Genomic DNA, 23,597 nt, shown 5'->3' on the forward strand with positions numbered 1-23,597 from the left:
TGCGCAAGCGCAGCGAGTTATCCTAGCGGCCCGGAGGTCCCTGAGCAGAGGAAAAGGGTGCGCATGCGCGCGGCTGCTCCAACGCATCCGGGCTGGAGCTTGCCCGCCCCCTCCCCCGCCCGGAGCAGCCGAAGCGCCTCGGTGCTTTGCCCCGCCGGAGGCTGGGCAGGTCGCAGCGCTGCTCGGCGCTGGACCCCACCCGGCAGGCGTAGGCCACGCACACCCGGCTCTGTGTGGCTGTCCTCCGCAGAATTGCACCGCCGACCCTCGCCCGCCCACTGCCACCGGCCGCTGGACTGGCTGGGACTGGCTCGGCGCAGGGCACTGCTCCTGGGTGCATTGCTGCTCCGGCGCTGCAGCCCGCAGCCGCCCGCCTCTCCCGGCCGTGCCCCTCCCGCGTGGAGCCGGCTGTCCGTCGGCGCCCACTGCCCCGTGGCAGCGGCGGAGCCGGGCAGCGCGCGGCTGCCAAGCGCGCTCGCGCTTCGGGCCCTCTGGCCTTCCCTCCTTAGGGCAGCCCGCGCCCCGGTGCAAGGGAGCGGTCCTTACCAAGACGCGCCCGGCCCGGCGGTGCGATGAGCTTCTTCGGCTTCGGGCAGAGCGTGGAGGTGGAAATCCTTCTGAACGATGCGGAGAGTAGGAAGCGGGCCGAGCACAAGACGGAGGATGGGAAGAAGGAGAAATATTTCCTCTTCTACGACGGGGAGACGGTCTCCGGGAAGGTGAGCCTTGCGCTCAAGAACCCCAACAAGCGACTGGAGCACCAGGGCATCAAGATCGAGTTCATCGGGCAGATCGGTGAGTCGACCCCCAGGACGCCCTCCCCCAGCGCGGACAGCCGGCCGGGGAGCCGACTGGGGAGCGAACGCGGAGCAGGCCGATTCAGGGCCCAACTCTGGTGAGGCCTGTCACAGTCACTTGTCAACTGCAGTCTGAGGCCTGGGGTTCAGCCACGAGTACCGCCCGTGGGCGACTCCCCCGGCGTTACTGTCCTCTCTGCCATAAGTAACAGCGCGCTGCCAGGGAGATGGGGATGGCGAGGGCGGGAGGAAGCTCCTGCTGTGCCTCGTGGGATGGGCACCTTGCCTGTGGGTTCTCCCCATTGTCTCTTCAGCATCCACTCAGCTTTGCTTCTTGTCTCCAGGATATCAGAGTGAGGTGCTGTGGGCATAACCTGCAGGTGGGTTTATTAAGGGGAGACCGCCCTGCTGATACTGGCTTTCCTATCTACCAGCCACCCGCAACTGCCAGACGCAAAGTGAGGCTGATCCACCGAGCCCCACTTCCCCTCGCCCCCACCAACTCCTTTTTCTCTTTAGATGTGGTGTGAGAAAGCTAACCAGTTCTCTCTTATCTCACCTCAGCCCTGAACTACCTGTGCTTGTACATGTTTCCAGAAAGAAGACCTGTAATCTTCAGTCTAAATCTGACTACCTAAGCTGCATCTCTTAGACTTCTTTATTAGAATGCGAGTTTTCAGTTACCAGATTCTCTCTTTGAAGACAAAGAAATGGTGTTTCTAAAACCACAATTAAGTGATCAGAGTTTCTCAATGCTCTTAACGGCCTTTAAAGGTGATTTAGATGATTATTAATCATTAGAACTAGACAGGGCCAGGCACAGTGGCTGACGCCTGCAATCCCGATACTGGGTAGCTGAATCGGGAGGATTGCTTGAGGCCAGGAGTTGGAGACCAGCCTGGGCAATATAGCAAGACCTGTCTCTATCCAAAAAATTTTTTTTGTAATTAGCTGGGCATGGTGGTGCATTTCTGTAGTCTTAAGGAGGCTAAGATGTGAGGATTGCTTGAACCCAGGAGTTCCAGGCAGCAGTGAGCCATGGTGACACCACAGCACTCCAACCTGGGTGACAACCAGGAAGACCCTGTCTCAAAAAATAAATAAGAACTAGACAGTAAAAGGCAGTAAAGTGATTTGGGGAGCTCCCTGTCAAGACTGGTTGTCTCCAATGCTAAGCCTGTTTTGACTCGTGTGTTATTAAAACGGTTGGGTACTTCTAAAATAAATTGTTTTTTGTCGTTAGGTTAGTAGTAGAATCACAGTAAATACTCTGTGGGCTGCAAACACCTCTGGTAGAGAATCTATACCTGTACCACCCACTGCGTACATAACTGTTTTTAGAGACTTCCCTGGGGAAGCTTTGTTAAACCCTCTCTCATGTCCTGAGAGTTTAGCAGAGAATTTGCTCTCTCCTTTTCACAAAGGCAGGAAACACTGAGACACAGGCTGGCTCTTGGGTCCACTGCTCAGCCTCAAGCATTTTGTCTCTGGTATTTAAGAACATGAAATCAGGTGAAGACTGGCTGACCCTATAGGAAGCTCTTTGTTGTTATTTTAAAGCCTGAATACAAAAGTCCTGTTACTATACCAGAAGAGGGGCGGAAGAGTGAGTTCCATGCTTTCCTGCTTATGGGTTCAATGGCAGGGTAGTTGGCAAGGTTCCTCAACAGCAGTACTGTGATGTCTGGGATCCCTTGGCATATTGTCTAGGATGTTTCGCAGCATTCCCAACCTCTACTGACCAGACAACAGTAGTATCCCTGACTTCTGACCACAAAAGCGTCTTGAGATACTGCCGTATATCCCCTGGAGGGTAAAATCACCTCTAGCAAAGAACCCCAGGATAAACAGGAAGAGTCCAAAGCATATTAAGCTAAGAATAGTAACTAGTTGAGAAATCCTTGCCTACTGAGCAAGGGTATTTTTTAGTAGTAGTTTTAAATTTATTGCATTGACTCTTTGGCTCCATAATAATACTGTTGATAGGCATGTTTAGTCTGTGTCTATACCATTACTCCCAGATGGTAGTACCTTGCCAGTATGTGAAAGATAATCCAGAATGTCTTCTGCCCCAGACGGTGTGAAATGAGCTGTTATAGGAACGGTGTCAAGGCCTTCCTCTGGTCTAAATGAAAGGGAATTGAAGAAGCTGCTTGCTATGCCTGCTCCTCTGGCTTCTTGTCTAACTCCTTACTCCTGAGACATCCATCATCCCTGCTGAATTTTCCAGAACCTTTTGTTGCTTCCACTGGTAACTATTCCTGGGCCCTTGGGCACCCTGGGCTGAGTTGACCATGAGACTTTGGGGAGTTTAGGCACTCTCTGGGCCTCAGCTTTCTCAGCTATCAAGCCAGGAAAATAAAATCACTTGGTGAGAATGTTGATCATGTCAGGGGACCATACATGACCCTTATAGAGGGTTCCTTTATAAAATTGTGGTAGTCGATGTAGTAATGTTTCCATTCACAAATTCAGTTATCACTCACTGAGTTGCTACTCTTCCTCCTATACCTATTTTACCTCAATAAAATCTCCCTGTCTGCTGATAGGGAGTGAATGTTTCAGCCCTTTGCCTTAAATCTCTTATTTTGGCCACATGGGCCAGCTGGTGTTGTAGAGGGAGCCAATCCCAGCTTTGTGCTAAAGTATATTGTTCACGCTCAATTATCCATGGTTACATGAGGGCATGGAAATAGAATAACACAGAATGATGGACAATATGCTTCTTATTATTTGGCTTTGGGATGTATTTCTTGATCAAGAACAAGGCGTAAGAGTAACCTTTGTAGTTATATTTGATGTGAAAGGGAGTTTGTGTTCCTAAAATACACACATTGACAGGTAGTAAAGATGGACCAGCCTATTTGGAAGCAGAGTGACTTTTCTTAGACTCTTATATTCCTCCTATTTTATCTTCCTAGTTCCCCGAAAGAAGCATGTTTTGAAGTATTTGTGTCATACACCGATGTAAGTCATTGTGAACTGAGCTTGGGGTACCAGAGCGAGGCTAGTGAGTGAGTTTGCTGAAGTTGTGGTCTTGTGGTTTTCTCCTTCATTGCATTCTTTGACTATGTGCAAAATGGGTGGAACTTATGGCAGTAAGCAAGTTAATAGCACTGAGCTCTGTCCCTCTTCCTTGTTGATTTGGAGTCAAGCAGGCAAAGGTATCACTATTATCCTCTGTCCCTTCTCATTCTGTCACTTGCTGTGGCAATCTTATCTGCACCGATGACTTTTTTTCTTTATTTAAAAAAATTTTTGAGACATGGTCTCACTCTGTCACCCTGGCTAGAGTACAGTGCCACAATCACAGCTCACTGCAGCCTTAACCTCCTGCACTCAATCGATCCTTCCATCTCTGCCTCCAAAGTAGCTGGTACTAGAGGTGCATGCCACCACACCTAGCTAATTTTTAAAATTTTATGTAGAGATAGGGTCTTGCTTTATTGCCCAGGCTGGTCGGGAACTCAAGTGATCCTCCCACCTTGGCCTCACAGAGTGCTGGGATTACATATATGAGTCACTATGCTGAGCCCCATGAATTATATTTGATGACTCCCAGACTATTTCTTTGTCCTGACCAGACCTCTCTTCTGAGTTTCACACCTGTCTTTCCAACTGCCTTCTAGACATGTCCACCAGGATACCCCACAGGTGTCTCAGAAATGCACGCAAACACAAACCCCTCTTTTTGTCTCTGCCACAGCCACAGCTCCACTGCTTCTCCTTTTTCCCCATTTTGGCCTTTGTCGCCTATGTTCATTTAGCCTCAGAAATCGAGAAATCATTTGGAACTCTTGGCTCCTCCTCCTACCCATGCAGTTGGCTGCTAAGTTTTGGCCTTCTCTGCTAGCTCTGCACGAAATCTTAAAACTGGCATCTTCTCTCTATTCTCAATCCCATTGCATTTTATTTTCTGTTTGTAGCAGCCTCCTAACTGGTCTTCCTGCTTTTGTCTTCCTCCCCTTTAAGGTCATTTTCCGTGAGGATGAAGTTTCTTAAAGGCAGTTCTATCATTGTCAGTCCTTCCTTAAAATTCTCGCCTAATGGGGGAAAGTATATCCAAATCCCTCCTGTGCTGGCCCTACCTCTCTTTTCAGCCTCTTCTCCCCCAACCCTTCATTTTCACGGCTTGTAGGTTCCACACACTATCCTTTTCTTCTAGAATCTTGGTATTTTCCCTTTGTATAGTAACATCTTTCTGCAAGATACAACCTTCCACCCAAACTCTGACTTCTTCAAAGCCTAGCTAACATCACATCCGTCAGAAAGTCTTCTCTGATTTCCCCAGGCTGACTTAAGTGCTTCCTCCACTGTTCTTCCAGAGGCCTCATTAATACCTCTTTTCAAGCAGGATTATGACAAGGTTATGACTTTTTAAAAAACTTGTTTCTCACTAAATTCTGAGCACCTGAGAGCCAGAGACTACCTTCAGTCCATCATTAGTGTGGTGTTTAATCCCCAGTCTCAGTGGTTAGCACATAGAAGGTGCCTAGTAAATATTTGTTAAATGGATACATTGGTCAGATCTAAGAATTTACAAAAACTGTTCTTAGTTTTTTTTTCCCCCCTCATCTCCTCCCAGATAAGCAAGAATTACTTTAATGACAGAAAGACAGAATTCAGGTGTGCTTTGCTGGTTGGGCGACTGGGCTTCCTGCTTTTGTTATGGAGGAGGCATTGATGAGCAACATGTAGATGTCCATCAGGGCCACTGAGAACTTGGTGATTCACCAGCTGGCGTGCCCCCACTGGGGCTGCGTCCTCACTGGGGGAACTGGGATAAGGAAGTGTTAAAGCTGATGTGAGTTTACCTGCCTTTACGTCTTTCTTTCCTCACACTCTCCTGTGCCAAGTTGGAACTGATTTTCCCTTGTGAATAAAAACAGAAGAGTTGTCAGACCTCTGGTTCATTTGGTCCTGCACCACACCACTCCTCAGATGTGGCTGTTTGAACATTGCCCCGAGAGTATAAAATCTTATTTATTGACTTATATTGTGCATGTTTTCCTGTTATCCTCTGCAAGTTTTGGAGCCACGCTGGGATCCTTCCTGTACCTAGCATACTTTTCCAGTGGCTTGGTCTGTATTCTAACAATACCAACACATGTGGTGAGGGCATCTCTTGGGTCAGGCCCATAGGATAGAAAGGTCTAAGACCTAGTCACCCTAATGGCCCACGTTTCTAGCAAGATGCAGTAGCAGTAATCTGTAAGGAGCACTGTAAGGAAAGACTGTAATTGTGAGAAGAAGAGACCATTGTTTAGCTAGAATCCTTTGGGGAACACCAGTGAAGGTTAGAAAGCAGTCCTGGGCCACCTTGGAGACTAATGGGGTTTAATAAACCAAACATAATGAGAAAGACACATGGAGGAGGGCAAACAGGAACATCCCTGTACTCCAAAGCCAACAGATATTATCTGGATTTTTTTTTTTTTTTTAGGTGTTAATAAACCGATTAATACCAGTCAAGCCCATACTTTAAAAATCTCTAGAGGCTTCTGTATTTTAATTCATTAGCCCTTGAAATACTAAGTCAAAGGCATATTAAGATGAGATGGATTGAATCTTAACAAGCTACTGGTGGTACTGGAGCAGAGCTGTGCCTGACGAGGTGTGGGCCGCCCAGAGGTGCCAGTGCTTGCAGATTTCCCAGGGTTAGCAGATAGGAGTAGGGTGTGGGAAGCCCAAATCCTGACAGTGACCAGCCAGCAGATGGTGGCTGGGAGGGTCATATGAAGAGGAGGCTCTTTGAAGGACTTTTTACGCTTTTCTGACTTATGTTTCTTCCAAGACTGCACAAGGCATGGGCTAAACATGGCCTCAGTTGAGCAGCAAAACTTAGGGCGGCTGTCATGGGTGAACCGTGATGCAAAGCTGGCTCAGTTTCCTACCAGAATGGCAAATTCACTTCTCAACTGTTGGTGGCAAGTTTCACCATGAAAACATCCTGAGTACAAAAGTTATTTCCTCCTGTTGGACTGAGAAGGAAACCAAAGACAGGGTAGTTACCTTAACCAAAAACTTACTCAGTTCCTACTTCTAGCTTGACATCTCTGGTCTCTGAGGACTGGTGTTTGGGAAGAATGAAAGATGACTTGTGGTTGCTTCTTTGGGATGGCATAGAGGCTTTTGTTAGTCTCTAGGTCCCAGACCTCTTGTGAGAACAGCCTTGGATTTTTGTTTTAATTTATGGAAGAGGAAACCAAACTTTCTGGTAAGTGGGAAGCACTGCTGTGTCTGCCCCTTTGCCCCACAGTGTTTACAGAAGTATTACAGATGGCTTATAAAGGATAGATTAAGAAGGCTGGGCCAGCCCTGCTCTGACCTCACCCTGGCCACTCTTCCATGATATTTGATGTCAGAGCTGATATTAATGTGTGTGCAGAAGGAAAGGCACTAGGGAAAACGTGATGCTATGCAGGGAATGACTTCTCCTCCTCCAGGTTTCCTATTGGGGCAGGTGGAACCTTCTGCACTGTTGCTAGGCTCCAAGATGCTGGCAGCCTGAATGCTCTTTGTACCTTCTCTGTTTTGTTTCTTTCTGATGTTGCCTTTGGGCTATGTGATCATCTTTCCTTCTTCCTCTTGACTCTGGAACATTGATTTTGGACACTGGGGCCTTGCTCTGCCTGCTTCTGTCCCCTGAAACTGTGGCCGGAATCTAGTGCTTAGAAACTGAGGTACCAGATTCCCAAGTCAAGGTTTCGGCTTTCACATGGAAGCCAACACCATCAACCAGGACTCATGTTACAAGAGTAAGCAGAGGAGTCCCTGTCCCTGGGGCTGGCACAACTCCACTTCTACCTGTCCCGCACTTTTGACTTTTATTGGGGGGCACAGTCACCTTTCCCCCATAGTTTGGAACTGCCACCTTCAACTCGGAGGCTTTGTGGATTATCACATACTACCCAGAATGCTGCCTACTACTGAAACCACTGAGTGTTAGGAAGGGAAGGTGCATTGTTTGTAATAAAACATTGTTTATGGCTGACTGTAGTTAGGAAACCAGCCACAAGCTATAGCCACATAATACACTGAATTCATACAGAAGTGGCATCACTAGTACCAGGTTATTCACACTACTGACACCTTCCCAAGTTGTGTAAATGACAGAGCCCACGCTGCTTCCAAATGCCTTCCTTTTGGGGCCAGCTCATAGACCAGCAAGGGGATAGATTTTATATTCAGACTGAAGCGTACCACCTAAAACTGCTTTTTTCTTTCTGGGGCTGATTTTTTTTCCCCCTAGGATGGGGTTGAACACTATGGTGCCTCTGGGGAGGCAAGAGATCTGGTTTCTTGGGTCCAAGAAGGCTTTGATTCTAATAGGGACTCAGATCTCTGCTGTCCAGCATGGACCCAAAACAGATACACCTCCCCCACAGTCACTAAAGCCCAAGAGAATAACCTAACGCCCAGGTTATCCCCAAGAGAGCTCACCTCCTGTGTCCCAGAGATGCTGTGGACTGGGCCTAGTTGTCTGTGGACTCGCCTCTTCTTCCCCAAGCAGCAAACCACAGAGGCAATGAGTGCTCTACCTGCTCTGTGTTCTTAATTCATCTGCCCACTGCAGGCTGCAGTCTAGCTTGGGACTTGAACCCAGAATCCTTGAGGGGTGGAGGCTTGAACTGTAACATGGCCATGCATAGCCACAGTCAGTATTAGGAGCTCACCTCTGCAGGGCCAGGTTCTAGGAAGCACCAGGGAGCTGGGGATGCAGGGGTGGTGGGGAGGGACCAAGTATATAGCAAAATTTATTATTAAAGAGAATGAAAGCAGACATAAAATAATATAGGACAAATGGGTGGCATGAACTTATCAAGAAATACCAGAACTATTTCCTGACGAGGATAAATTTAGAGCAATCCTTCTCAAAGTGTGATAAGAGCAATACTGGGGAGCTTATTAGAAATGTCAATTCTCAGGCCCAACCCCAGACTCTTGAATCAGAAACACTACTGGGCAATCCAGCAATCTGTGTGTTAATCTGCCCTCCAGGTGACTCTGGTGCACACTGAAGCTTGACAACCCCTAATTTCAGTGAAGGGAATAACAAGAAAATGTCCATGTTCAATCGGCCATATGTCTTCCTTTTGGAGTGCTAACAGCAGCTAGTAACTATGTTTTTGAGTATTTGCTATGTCCTAGGTACTGTTCTAAGTCTGTCACCTACATCACTCCTGCTACCTCACACACAGCCTTGTGAAGTGGGTTGTGTCATGACCTGCATTATACCAGATGATAGAAATAGATGCAGTCTAGGAGGAGACCTGCTCTAGTCCCAGCTCTGCAGCCAGCTGTGACTGCAGGCCAGTCAGTTAACCATGCTGTGCCTCAGTTTCCGTCATCTCTTAAATGGGGTGATAAGATCTGTCTTTGCTGTCTCTGAAGATTAATTCATTAGCCCTTGAAATGCTAAGCAAAAGGCATAATAAAATAATATTATAAGGCTGAAATGAGTAAATAGCTATATCCTTTCAGAAGTTGGAAGTGTTAAACAGAAATGCTGCTGTTTAAAGAAGTGTGGCATTTCTTATATTGGCCCCCATGGCTTATCCCTTATTAAAAGATGATTGTTTTAGGTTCCTTTTCTGCCACAGGATTTCACTATATAAAACAGAAGAGCCTTTGGAGGAGGAGGAGGGAGTGAAAGAGTGGAGGTCAAGGAAACAAGCCTAGAAGGGGTCTGTTCTGTGGGGAGGTCCTTCTGAAAAGCAGTGCCTTCAGCCCAGAGCCTCCTCACTCAGCCGGGTGTAGCTCAGGGTCTGATAAAGGAGGGCCTTGCTGTCTCTCACCAGAACTCTACTACGATCGAGGGAACCACCATGAATTTGTGTCCCTGGTGAAGGACTTGGCCCGGCCTGGAGAGATCACCCAGTCGCAAGCCTTCGACTTTGAATTTACCCACGTGGAGAAGCCGTATGAGTCCTACACAGGGCAAAATGTGAAGCTACGGTAAGTTGTGTCTGCTGCTTCCCTGCTGTGTCCTAGAACCTGCTGCATGTGGACCAGGACCTGAGGCTGATCCACTTTGAGGATCTTCATAGGGATCCTGAGAAGGAAGAATATTGCGAGCTGTGGCATGCTGGTAAACCTTTAACCATGGGCTTTCTAGGAGGAAGGTGCCCCTAGTTTGTAGTATGTGTCAAACAAAGGTTTAACTCTGTGAGATGAATCCACACATAGCAAAGGATTTTCGAAGATAGCTAGTTTCTAGTTTTTATCATGGGACATTCGGTGTTTCACTATGGGCTTCAGTGGGCTGAGAAATGTCCCTTCAACAGTGGCCAATTGACATGGCCAGTTTCAAGCTACCAACCTAATGTTCCTAAATGAAGAGGTGGGAGAGATGTACTCTAGCCACCCTTACATAGCATTACCATCATATGGAGGCACATTCCCTCAAGAGCAGAGAGCATGGGAAAGGGCTGGAAAATAGGAAGTGATGAGATTTTATACCTTTGTTTTTAATATGATTCATTTAATTATAAGTTTAAGTAGTTTAACTTTAAATAATTGCTGTGTTTAACAGCCAGTTCATAAAATTCCTCAGAGTTCAGCAGTCAGCCACCCCCAGCACACCCTTGCTGGCTGGGTGTCAGGAGATCCTGACCTGCTGTCCAGCTCTGCCACACAGCTGCAGTGTGATCTTGAGCTCTGTAAACTCAGCCTTCTCACTTCAAAAGTGGGTAATAGATTTGGATTCTAATTCTAGGTGTCTTCTCCTTCTTTGGGGAGTGATAAGAAAATAAAATATAACAGTGTGACAAGTTCTTAAAATATTAATGATCACATAGGTACATGGATTGCTTTTACTGTTACAGTCTTGGTAACTCTGAGAATAGGGACTTATCTCTTGTGTGAAAAAAATCCACAGCAGCTATAGACTGTTAGATGTAACCTTGAGATTATCTGATGCCACTGGGATAAAGCAGTCTCCCCTGTCACTCTGAACACCTGATTCCAGGTCATAAGATCAGCTTGTTTCCTCACCTCAGGACCTGAGTTTAGGAAGGTGCAGACCACAGCAAGTACCTTTAAATTCCCTTCTTTCTCTTTTCTCCCTTCTTCCATCAGAAGAGTGAAGGCTATTTTTAAATCTTTGCAGAAATGGTGGCTCACACCTGTAATCCTAGCACTTTGGCCAGGAATTCAAGACCATCCTGGACAACATACTGAGACTCCATCTCTACCAAAAAAAAAATTATTTTATTATTTTTTTTAAAGAAAAAACAAATCTTTGCAGAGAAGTCTAAGACTGACATGACACCCATTAAAGACAGTGTTTCATAATTGTACCCAGAGAAAGTAGCGATATGAGGGTTATCTAGTCATCACTTAAGTTTGGCTGAGGGATTTATTATTTAATTTATTTTGCAGTGGATTTGTCATAAGTGTTTCTATTCAGAAAGAAAGGTTGAAAACAGTTTAGTGGTGTCTCAAAAAGTTAACCAGAATTACCATATGATCCAGCAATTCCATTTTTGGATCCACTTCTAGATCCAAAATAACTGAAAACAGGATCTTGGATGGATATTTGTACACCCATGTTCACAGCAGCATTATTCACAATAACCAAAAGGTAGAAGCAACCCAGGTGTCCATCAGTGGGTGAATGGATAAAGGAAATGTGGTCTGTCCCTACAGTGGACTATTATGCAGTCTTCAAAAGGAAAGACATTCTGTCCTGTGCTACAACATGGATGAACCTAAAGGAAAGTATGCTATGTGAAAGAAGCCAGTCACAAAAGGACAAATACTGTCTTGATTCCGTTTATAGGAGGTACCCAGAGCAGTCAAATTCATAGAGACAGAAAGTAGAATGATAGAGGCGTGGGGCTGAGGGGAGGAGGAAATGGGGGTTGGTGTTTAATGAGTAGAGTTTCAGTGGGGGAGGGTGGAAAAGTTCTGGAGACTCATGGTGATGTTTGTACAACAGTATGAATATCATTAATGCCACTGAACTGTTTAATTAAATATTGTTAAAGTGGTAAATTTATGTTATGTGTATTTTACCACAATAACAGAAAAATGTTAATGTGCATATCTCATGAAGATGTTAGGATTCATGTTGTGAAAGAGAGGAGGTAAAATTGGGAAAATTAGTTGAGGATAGTTTAAAGATGTAACTTCCAGATTAAAAGCTTGTATCTTATTACACAGGCAGAGAGAAAACATGAAAGGATTGTTGTGGACTTTTTTTCTTGTTCTTAGGGAAAAGTTTATTTTGGAAGATTAGAGTCAATATGTAGCATTTGGTGGATGGGAAGAGTGTAGAGACAAAACTATCAGAAGGCTGTTGTGAGGACCTCAGGGTATGATTTTGGTGGCTGCAATGGGACACAGAGAAACTGAGGAATTTAGTAGCTACTAGCAGAGATTACCAGTGAGTGGAGACATGTAACCATGGAGATGAAGACCGAGAGCTATCAGGAGAAAGAAATGATCTGGAGATAAGGTGATTTATCCAGCTCTAGACGGCAGGCCAAAGTACTGGCAAAATAGAGAAAGCATAAAAGTTTACCAGACAATTGGAAGCACAAACCTGGCACTAAGGACAGAGGGGAGACTTAGAAATGTGCAGTCGGGACTGATCTGCTCAGAGGTCGTAATTGATACATTTTTGAAGAAAGGAAGCACAGGGAGAGGAGAGCCAGGACCCACTGCGGGATGGCAGGAGGAGGAGAGGGCGTAAATCAGGGCAGTGTCCCTGTGGAACCGTGAGAAAAGCATTTCAAGGAAAAAATGTTTCAAGGAAGAAGTCTTCCACACATGACACGGAAGCAAGGGCCGCTGGATTTGGCACCTGGGAGGCCATGGGTTACTAACCTCAAGGCGAGTGGTTTCTGTTGGGTGGTGGAGACAGAGGCAAGGGGTTGGGAGGAGTGGCTTGTGGAGAATCCTTAACTGTTGGTGCAGAACCCATCTTTTGTGACAGTTGTCTCTGAAGAAAGAAAGGGAAAGTCAAGAGGGTAAGACTTGGAGAGGGTTCTTGGGATTGGTGACTTTGGGGACCAATTTTCAATAAGCTCAGAGGAAAAAGCCTTTAGCTAGAGGGAGATTGATCTTGGGGAAATCAGAATAGGTAGAAGGATCCAGATGCCAGACCAAGGCTTCCACATTAGAATCACGTGGGAAACTTTTAAAAATTTTAATGCCTGTGTCCCTTTCCAGGGCAATCACATGTCAGGTGTGCTGGGCAGCAGGCTTTTTAAAGCCTTTCCTTTTCAGGTGATTTCAGTGTGCATCCAAAATGGAGAGTTTTGTGCTGGAGGGAGGAGGAGAGGTCCTGAGAGGGAGGGGTGCTGTTGGAGAGAGGATAGGTAAAGATGGAGAGATGTGTTTAGGCCCTAAGGAACAAAGCAGAGAAAGGAGCGCATTGTAAGTGTTGCCTGGGAAGGCAGTCATCGTAGTGGAGTAAGAGGCAGTGTCTTCCCACATACTGGGAGGGAAACTTAGGAGTCTGAGCAGCTAGGAGAAGGATGGGGACAGATGTCTTGGAGAGTGTGATGGAAGTTACCGAGGTGAACCAAAAGGATCCCTGAGAAGCAGCCAGTGCCACACAGAGGATAGCAGCCAAAATGTATAGCTGGTCTGGTTAGCATATCTTTATAACTTTATCTGGTAATGCTTGACAGATGGTGGCGATTATCTAAGGTTTATTTAAAAGAAAATATAGGCCGGGCACAGTGGCTCACGCCTACAATCCCAGCACTTTGGGAGGCCGAGGCAGGTGGATCACGAGGTCAAGAGATCGAGACCATCCTGGTCAACAAGGTGAAACCCCGTCTCTACTAAAAATACAAAAAAATTAGCTGGGCATGGTGGTGCGTGCCTGTAGTCCCAGCTGCTCGGGAGGCTGAGGCAGCAGAATTGTTTGAACCCAGAAGGCGGAGGTTGCAGTGAACTGAGATCATGCCATTGCACTCCAGTCTGGGTAACAACAGTGAAACTACGTCTCAAAAAAAAAAAAAAAAAAAGAAAGAAAGAAAATATAATTTATTACATTACATTAGATTTTTTTTTAAATTTTTTTTGAGACAGTATCTTGCTCTGTCGCCAGGCTAGAGTGCAGTAGCACCATCTCAGCTCACTGCAACCTCTGCTTCCCCAGTTCAAGTGATTCTCCTGCCTCAGCCCCCCGCCCTCCCCCCCCGGAGTAGCTGGGACTAAAGGCATGTGCCACCATGCCCAGCTAATTTTTAGTAGAGATGGGGTTTTACCATGTTGGCCAGGATGGTCTTGGTCTCCTGACCTTGTGATCTGCCTGCCTTGGCCTCTCAAAGTGCTGGGATTACGGCGTGAGCCTAGATTACGTTAAATAATGTTTTATGAAGAAGGAAATACAATTAAAGAGCTCCTCCTCATTGAGTGTTAGCATAGTGTTAAGTCGGGGTACAGGGATGCTGGGGAGGACAGTGCTGCACTGGCGGGCCACAGAGGGCAGCTTGTTAAACCAGAGCTATGTCTCTGTCTTTGCTCTCATCCCCTACCACAGTAATGTCCTCCCCAAGGATCCTAAGTTCAGCCAGAGACATGTAATTCAACAGACCAGGTCCTCTCTGCCTCTGTTGCATGTAAGGTTTACTCTTCTGGAATGCCCTTTTCTCCTTCCCCACAAAACTGGATTGTAGAATCTCAATTAGCCCTTAACATGTGTTCCAGTTTCTCTATTTGCCCATCTCCCTCAGTGAACTGTGAGCTTCCCATGGGACTATCTTATTCATCCTGTGCTTGGCGCAGCGCTTAGCTCAGTAAATGTTTGAGGAGGCCAGGTGCGGTGGCTCACTCCTGTAATCCCAGCACTTTGGGAGGCTGAGGCGGGTGAATCATGAGGCCAGGAGATCGAGACCATCCTGGCTAACATGGTGAAATCCCATCTCTACTAAAAATACAAAAACTTAGCCCGGCATGGTGGCACACGCCTGTAGTCTCAGCTACTCAGGAGGCTGAGGCAGGAGAATCACTTGAACCCGGAAGGCAGAGGTTGCAGTGAGCCCAGATCAAACCGCTGCACTCCAGACTGGGTGCCAGAGTGAGACTCTGTCTCAAAAAAAAAAAAAAAAAAAATTAGCAGAATGAATAGCTGACTTAATTTCTCTCTTTCCTAGTTGTCTCTTTTAACTTAAAAAAGGTTTATTGGGACACTTAAGAAAAGGTTTATTGATTGAACAATATTCAGTGAACAAACATGCAAATATAAGAGTATGAGAGAGACTCCTTTGCCCCCCAAAGCCAGGAGTTAGTTGAAGAAATAAAACCTGTACACAAATACATGGTTAATAGTGGTAAGGGCCATGAAAGACCTAAGAATAACATGTGATTAGAGTACAAGGCAAAGAAATCACTTTCCCTTAGAGCAGGGTTCTTGACCCAGGGATATGGGCTTCATAAAGGGATTTTGGGGAAAGGGTCTTTGAACTCCCTAGAATTGTGGTTGAAAATTTTATGTGTAGGTACATATGTACATCTTTTCCTGGAAGAGGGTCTGTAAATTCTGAAAGGGATACAAAGCCCTCAACAGTTAGGAACCTTCATACGGGCTTCTCTCAACTGGGCCAATTTGGTACCTATATCTAGGTAGCATCTGGAGAGTGGGAGTGTTTTTTCATGACAGTTCCATCTCCTACAGCTATTTCCTTCGAGCAACCATCAGCCGCCGCCTCAATGATGTTGTCAAAGAGATGGACATTGTAGTTCACACCCTCAGCACATACCCGGAGCTGAACTCTTCCATCAAGATGGAGGTTGGGATTGAGGACTGTCTGCACATTGAATTTGAGTACAATAAATCCAAGTAAGTGTCTCAGTGCCAAGGTGAAATTATTATTTGAGAAGGTTAGGATGGGACTTGACCTAAATGCAATCTGATGGTACCCCATGACTCGACTGCTTCCTGAAGTATGCGATGAGGGAAGACCATGGGAGCAATCCAGTGAGTGTGTATGGCAGGCTAGCTGCAGGTGGACCAACCATGACGTAAACACTTCATTTACCTAAACTAAACCATATTCAACTAAGGCGGTATATTTAAGTTAAACATCCTATGATGCCTTTCAAAGTAAAGCTCAACTAACTTGAGGTTGTTTTGGAACTCTAGCTTCAGCTGTTTCCTTCTGAGAAAAGAACAATCTCAGAATACCATTCCATTATCATGTGTTCCCTCCAGCTACATCTTTAGAAATCGAAGTGAGGAAACCAAACATTGGCCATAATTTGTTGCTTCCTCCATGAACTAAAATGAATTATAGCAAAGAATATTGGATTTTTTTTTTCAAGATGGCGTCTTGCTTTGTCACCCAGCCTGGGGTACAGTAGCACAATCGTGGCTCACTGCAGTCTTGACCTCCCTGACTCAAGCAATTCTCCCACCTCCACCCCTGCAAGTAACTGGGACCACAGGCATGTGCCACCACGCCCAGCTAGTGTGCGTGTGTGCATGCGTGTGTGTGTGTAGAGCCAGGGTTTTGTAATGTTCCCCAGGCTGGTCTTGAACTACTGAGCTCAAGTGATCTGCCTGCCTTGGCTTCCCAAAGTGTTGGGATTACAGGCATGAGCCACCATGCTCAGCCCTGATGTATTTTTTTTATAAAGATCTTAAGATCATTTTATTTTAACTGGCAAGTTGGGAAGATGTATATCTTTTAAACTGTGTTTACTGTTAGAACATCAAAATAATTAGCTGGTTATAAATCACAAAACTACCTGACAGGCTGTTTCAAAAGCATCTTTCTTTTGAATATGATATTCCTGAAAATGTTTGGAAATCAAATATCCAAAAGTAAAAGGGGTATTCTATTCACAGAGAGCGAAAAGCCACAGAGTCTCTAAGTAGCATTTTTACTGTGTCACCTCCTGGACCCACTGTCATGCAGAAGCTGGGAGCAGTGGGAGCTGCACCAGATGGCTCACCTTTGAAGGGTCAGGAACAGAACTTTTTTAAACTTGGAACAGGGTTGAAGGAATGGTGTGTTTTGTTCCCCTGGCAGGCCTGGAGCCTAGCGGGCCCCAGGAAAATGACCACTGTGACCCAGAATTGGCCCTGCCTGACCTAAGCCCACCAGTGAACAGAGAGTGGGAAGGTGAGAGGGAAGCTGATCTGAGCCTGGCATGGGAAAAGGCTCTTCCCCTTCCTCCTCACAGCCTCAGGGCTCTGTAGTCCTCCCCAGAAAGGAGCCATCCTAACTGCCCACCCACTACTGCCCTGGCCACCTGGTGAGGGCAGAGGCCAGCAGCTGTGCCACCTGTAGGAGCTCAAAGCAGCTACTGATCACCAGTGCATGCCAGACCAAAGCTAGTGTGGAAAAGGTGCTCTAGAGAGGCAGGGATACTGGTCACTTCCAGACACAACTCTGCACAACAAGCTGCTCTGTGTGAGAGTGCATGATTTATATGTCAGAGAACTCGGGACTTGAAACCAGGTCCCTATTCTGCCACTAAGAAGTTGGGCTAAGGTTAGCAAGTACTAATGTTTTGTACCTTGGCTTTTCATTTGTAAAACGAGTGGCTTGGACCAGGTCAGTGGGTTTCAAACACAAAGAAAGTGTGAGGTGGCAGAGGAGCTGGGGGTCCTTAGACCTTCTGCTACCCTCCACCTTTTTTTCATCCACAAGCAGCTTTTTTTTTTTTGAGACGGAGTTTCGCTCTTGTTACCCAGGCTGGAGTGCAATGGCACAATCTGGGCTCACCACAACCTCCGCCTCCTGGATTCAGGCAATTCTCCTGCCTCGGCCTCCTGAGTAGCTGGGATTACAGGCACGCGCCACCATGCCCAGCTAATTTTTGTATTTTTAGTAGAGACGGGGTTTCGCTATGTTGACCAGGATGGTGTTGATCTCTTGACCTCGTGATCCACCCGCCTCAGCCTCCCAAAGTGCTGGGATTACAGGCTTTTGTTATTTTTTTAAACTCTTCTCGTTCATACCTGGAGCAGCTTTTGCTTCCATATAACATTTAAAATAAAGGAATGTGTGATTTGTAGGAGTTTAAAAATACCTAGAATCTATGGTCTCTAAGCATCCCCTGTGAGATGTCCCAGGTGACTTCTGGCTGCTTTTGCAAACTTGCTGAGGCCATTTGCTCAGGGTATCTGCAATATTCTGTAGACTCTGCACAGAAGGGTGGTGTGAAATAGTGGTAAGTGCTCCAGCCTGGGAAGTAGGATCCTGGGTTTACCACCTTTCTTACCCCCTACTCACATCTTGGTCGTATCCTAGTTATCCAAGAAAACATCTGTTTTCTTCTGACTTATTTTTCTTCACTTGTAACATAAGGAGGCTGAATTCTCATGACAATTCCAGCATTCTTGTCCCATGAGCTGAGCATCAGGTTTTAAGATTTTGCTCTCTTTCTCTCATGCCTGATACAGGCCTGGCACATGTAGACTGCCGGTACTATTGACTGACATAAAGAAAAAAGCTTGAAGTCAGGAAATGTTAGCCAACATGGCTCACTTCAGAACAGCTCACAAGGCCAGGCCAGTGGAGCCCAGAAAGCAGGTGCTAATGTTGAGGGTGATTCACTCATCTTGCTCTACTGCTGCTGCTTGGCCTGTCAGCCTAGAGCAGACAGAACTGTGTGCTTCGAGCCATGCAGGCCCAGTTCCCAAAAGACACTGTGTGAAGATCAAAGGAAAGGAGAGATTGGTCCCTGTGCTTGTGGGACTAGCCTCTTACACGTTAGGATATCTTTCAAAAACACACACAAATATAAAAGGTACTAAAGCAGCTGCATGCTGAGGAGATAGAGCAGGCGAACAAACATGAATGGGTGAAGTACCATTCAAGAGAGATGTCCTTTGCGTGGAATGTGGAAGGGACAGAAGTTACCTTAATCCAAGCAAAGTCCACACTGGGAAACCATTCAGCCACAGCCTTGTGGGCGGTGATAGGTGAGTGTCCTGCAACTGGATCTTTAACCCGCACGCTTGGCGGTGTTGTGTGTGCTCTACTGAAACAGAAAGGGCTGGCCACAGTACCAACATCTTACTTCCTGTACTTTCTGTTATCCAGATACCACTTGAAAGATGTCATTGTAGGGAAGATATACTTCCTGCTGGTGAGAATCAAAATCAAGCACATGGAGATAGACATTATCAAGCGGGAAACGACGGGTACAGGCCCCAATGTGTATCACGAGAACGACACAATAGCCAAGTATGAGATCATGGACGGGGCACCAGTGAGAGGTGAGACTCCAAGCCCAAGCCTCAGCTACCACAGCTTTTTTCCTGTGTCCTACACAGAATTGTGGAGGGGCTTGAGGGATTACACTGTCAAAATAAGATGTCTTCTTAACCTGTAGCTTCTTAATCTCTCAGTTTACACTGTGGGTGCCAATAAGGAAGAAAAGGAAGGCTGAGTATGTAGAACTTCGGGTTACTATCCCATCCTCACCCTGAAAAGTTCCACTTAGACTTGCTTTATATATTGGGCTTGTACTTAAGATTGAAACTCAACTGCTGCTTTGGAAAGTCCAGGTGTAGCAGATGTGGTTTGAACACATTCCTACTTCTTTCTGTTAACATTGTGGCATTCTCTGCTGCTAGGGACAAGGGATGCATATGCAGCAGCCCATCTGTGACTTGGCTCTGGCTCCCATTTATTCTCTGAATTCACTTGTCAGGTAGAAAGAGCACGACTAGATACTCCAGCCAACACCACCAGGTGCCCAGATAGCCGTGGAACTTGGTGGAAGCATCCTCCTCCAGCCCCAGGGAGCTAACATTACATCTGGGATAGTGGAGCTGGAAGCCCTTTGTCATTTGGGGACTGTGATTATCTGGAAGAAGCATTCATTTACATTCCTCATTGGCTCTTTGGCCATTCTTCAAGAATGGTGAAGACTCTCTTCATTTTGAAGCGTGTGGTGCTTTCAGGGTTTTATTTGGCTTATTCCATTTACTCTCACAGGCTGTTCCATGTGGAAGGAGGAGCACCACAGATTTAGCTGCCCACAGCTCTGAGGACACTCTCAGGTGTTACCATGACAGGTCCTTGGAGGGTTGGGACCAAGCTCTCCTGACACTCTCTGATGTCCCATTTTTTCACTGGCTGTGCAAATAGAGCCAGCTGTCATTTTTCCTATACAAATGAAATGGGTCACTGAGAATCCATGTAAAACAGCAGATAATTATAAGATAGCTTATATTTAGCTTTAGACTACATTATAGGTTTGGTCTTTCTCAGTAGAATTATTGCCCTAATTTTGTTCCACTGATACTAGACAGGCATGATGTTAGAGCTGCAAGGGATCTCTAGTATCATGCAGTCTGATTCTCCAGTTTTCCACATGAGAAAACGAAGGTCCAGAGGAAGCAGCAGACTTACTCACAAATCAGACACGCGGTTCATGCAGAACTGAGGCCATGGTAAGGACTTTCTGCTTTCTAGACCACCATACCACCCTGGCGAGGGAGGATGCATTTTGGAGGGCATACACTGAGGATGGAGAAAGATGGCCTCAGAACTGCTGGGTGAAATGGTGACTTAACTGGAATTTGACAGCTGCCTTTTGAAAACCCAGTAACTAAACGCACTGCATATAATCAAAGATGCTTATACTAATAATATCCCTGTGCTGTTCCCACTCAGTTGCTCTGTTTTGGAAAAGACATACAGAAGTTGCAATATAACCTGGAGTGGAATTGGAGAGTCCCATTTTTGTTTCAGCAGCCTGCTGGGCAGGAGAGAGCCAGCTGTGCAAATAGAGCCAGATTCCCAGAAGGCAGAGACGTTCCTGTGCTGTGCTCTAGTGGCATCTCTGCAGTGGTCAGAGTGACCTGGTATAAGAGAGTGTGTCACCTTGCCCTCTGTGCTGACTCCTGCCTTACCCCTACAGGAGAGTCCATCCCGATCCGGCTCTTCCTGGCAGGGTACGAACTCACGCCCACCATGCGGGACATCAACAAGAAGTTCTCTGTGCGCTATTACCTCAACCTGGTGCTGATAGACGAGGAGGAGCGGCGCTACTTCAAGCAGCAGGTGAGAGCCCTGATGCCCTTGGGACAGAACAGGAGGTTGTCTTTCCTATGGAAGGTCAGGCTCCATTTTTGCCAAGAGGTGGAAACATCAGGTTGCCCACAATTGCACAGCAAGAACAAGGATTCTACCTGTCATAGAGTCTGCTTCCTCGGGTCTGCTCCTGCAACCACCTGCCCTTTTGGCCCACACCGGGGACAGGGAGGTGCTGGCAGCTGCTGCTTTTGGTGAGCGATAAGCAGAGGAAGTCCTGCCCAAGACTCCCCAGACAAAGTTGGGAGCCTCTGGGAAACCTGTCCCCATGCCTCCCTCTAAGGTGTCACATTGCCCCCTCTCAATTCTGCAGGAAGTGGTGTTGTGGCGGAAGGGTGACATCGTACGGAAGAGCATGTCTCACCAGGCAGCCATCGCCTCACAGCGCTTCGAGGGCACCACCTCCCTGGGTGAGGTGCGGACCCCCAGCCAGCTGTCTGACAACAACTGCAGGCAGTAGGCCCCCAAGGCCAAGAAGCTGCTGGGCGTCCACCCAGCACCCCCATCTACCAACACCAGCAGCTGGGGGTGGGGGCGGACCTTGTGAGGCTCAGTTGACCTGTTTCTTGCAACCTGAAAACAAATCATGTTTTTGACTTAAATTATTTTCTCTGGAGAACCCAAGGGACTTGGGGTGGGAAGCAGTCCCTCCTTGGGATTCTACGGCCAATGTGGGATAGGAGAGATAGCATCCTGGAAGCCAGCCTGTCGGGAACGTAAGCCTTCTGTCGAGGCCTTCCTCACGGGGCTGTCTTGTGTCTTACAGGAGGGAGAGTAGAGAGCACGCATCCTTGGCTCCTGACTCTCCAAGCTTCCTGATACAGGATCTGAGCATGTCCCTAGGATTCTGAGCTGCCAACAGGGCCCTGGGTGGTCACGTCCTATACTCCCCTCTACTGTCCCTGAGGTAGTGGCAGGAGTGGGGCCAGCCCCCACTAAATGGCAGGGGGAAGACTCATGATTGGGAAGCTACCTCTTTGGGAATCTTGGATGTGGTGATCTCAAGTTCCCACAGGCCACCTCCTTCTGGCCCCTCACTGCTGGGACCCAAGTACCTCCCTTCTCCATCCTCTCTGGATTGTCAGTAATGTCCTGAAACAGAAGCCTGTGGAATGGCCTTGGGCACAGAGAAGCCCTGGGGTCAGTGTCATGCATGGATGGCAGCAGTGTTGAACCCAGGAAGCTGAGCCCAGTCCACCAAGGAAGATCAGAGCATGGCAACTGCCTGCCTTCACATGACTGCACTTGGTAACCCCAAGGTCTGGGCTGTTCTAGGTATTGCTCCATGTGCCCCAACAAACCGTTAGCTAGAGGGCCTATTTCCCTTAAGAAGCAATCCCAGGAAGGGGCCTTGATTCCTCCACCTCCCTGAGAGTGGACCCTTATCTCTCCTCGCCCTCCATTTCATTTCTGGGAATTGGGGCTTAGTTTTGAACCCTTAGCAAGGCTGTTCTTACTAATGCCTAAGCCCCTTTACCCCTCTTCCTACAGATTATGCAGGGGAGACCGGGGCCTCTGCAGTAGACTGCTGCCGCACTTCTCAATCATTCTGCTTGCCAAATAATGTCATCTTCACCGGTTGATTGACCCAATTTTAGGACCATTGGTATTGTGTGTTTAAAAAACACATATACAAAAAATTCTTGTGAATATTCTTGTTATGCTAGAGAGGAAGGCACTTCTCCCTCTATGGCTGTGCACTGGGGCCTAAGTTGTTTACCATCCTTTTCTGCCCCTGGAAATAACAGGCATTACTCTCCTATTGGCTTCCTTCCCTTTATAGAAAGACCAAGCAGGCCTCACTGGCCAACAGGTAGAGTATTTGGCGGTCTGAATTCTCAGTAATTTGGAAAGTTAAGGGGTTTGTTCCAGTTAGTGTGGGAAAGACAGACTCCTGTTTTCCTGAGATCAGTGCAGTCTCAGGGCTTTGGCAGGGCTCATGGATCAGAGCCGAGACTGGAGGGAGAGGCATTTTGGGTGGCCTGGGTGACTAGGGGTAGCAAAACCAAGAAGGCAAGGTTGTTTCCTCTATGTAGGGTCCTGTGTTCAGGTGCGACGCACAATCCTCATGGGAACAGGATCACCCGTACACTGCCCTTGATGGTCAAGGTTGGGGCTTAAGTGGATGAGGGAGGCAGGTTCTGGGTTCCTTGCCTTTTCAGAGCATGAGGTCAGGCTCTGTATGCCTCCTTTTCCTAGTTGGTATTCTAACTAGAAGCATTTGTCAATTCCTTTGCCTCCCAACTGACAACATATGTTCATTTTCCATCCTTCCTAACATCTTAAACCTTTCTTCTGGGAGAACTAGAAGATAGATTTTGCTTTGATTCTCTCAGGCGCTGTGCACAAGCCAGGTCTTCTGTTTTCTCTTACTCTACCCACATTCTTGCCTTCTCTATCCAACTGTGAAAGTGAGGGGAGGCTCCTGTCCCCCTCTCTTAAGGTCCCCAAACCTGGGAGTGCATAGGTACTAAATCAAGCAGTGCAACTTGTAATTAAGCAGCTGCAGTGTTTACATGTTTCTTAATGTGTCGTCTTTTCAATGGCTGTATTTTAAAAGAACATTTGTTTTAATGGTCTCTCTGATTAAAGGAAGCCCCTGTGGCTTTGGAGGCATTGTGCCCATGGTCCATCAAGTTCTGTGATCTCTTCTGTCTTACACAGTCCCATTTCTGACACTCAGGGAAAGACAGATCCCTGCCCTGATTTCCCAATAGTGCCTGTACTCTCACTGTATAGTCCCTGGTGAAAAATGATGAATACTTTATTTAAGACAGAGTCTTGC

The 23,597-nt window shown here is 46.9% G+C and overlaps 1 protein-coding gene across 1 annotated transcript; it reads left to right on the plus strand.

The window, feature by feature from the left end:
* The first annotated feature begins 105 nt into the window (after window positions 1–105).
* On the plus strand, window positions 106–23,448 carry VPS26B (VPS26 retromer complex component B). The gene is made up of 6 exons (XM_035265138.3): window positions 106–795; window positions 9,599–9,755; window positions 15,433–15,597; window positions 18,812–18,987; window positions 20,640–20,782; window positions 21,126–23,448. The coding sequence occupies exons 1-6, from the start codon at window positions 573–575 to the stop codon at window positions 21,270–21,272; spliced, it is 1,011 nt and encodes a 336-aa protein (XP_035121029.3). The 5' UTR covers window positions 106–572; the 3' UTR covers window positions 21,273–23,448.
* The last annotated feature ends 149 nt before the right edge of the window (window positions 23,449–23,597 follow it).

The sequence above is a fragment of the Callithrix jacchus genome, chromosome 10 (genome assembly GCF_049354715.1).
Source record: "Callithrix jacchus isolate 240 chromosome 10, calJac240_pri, whole genome shotgun sequence".
Classification (NCBI taxonomy): domain Eukaryota; kingdom Metazoa; phylum Chordata; class Mammalia; order Primates; family Cebidae; genus Callithrix; species Callithrix jacchus.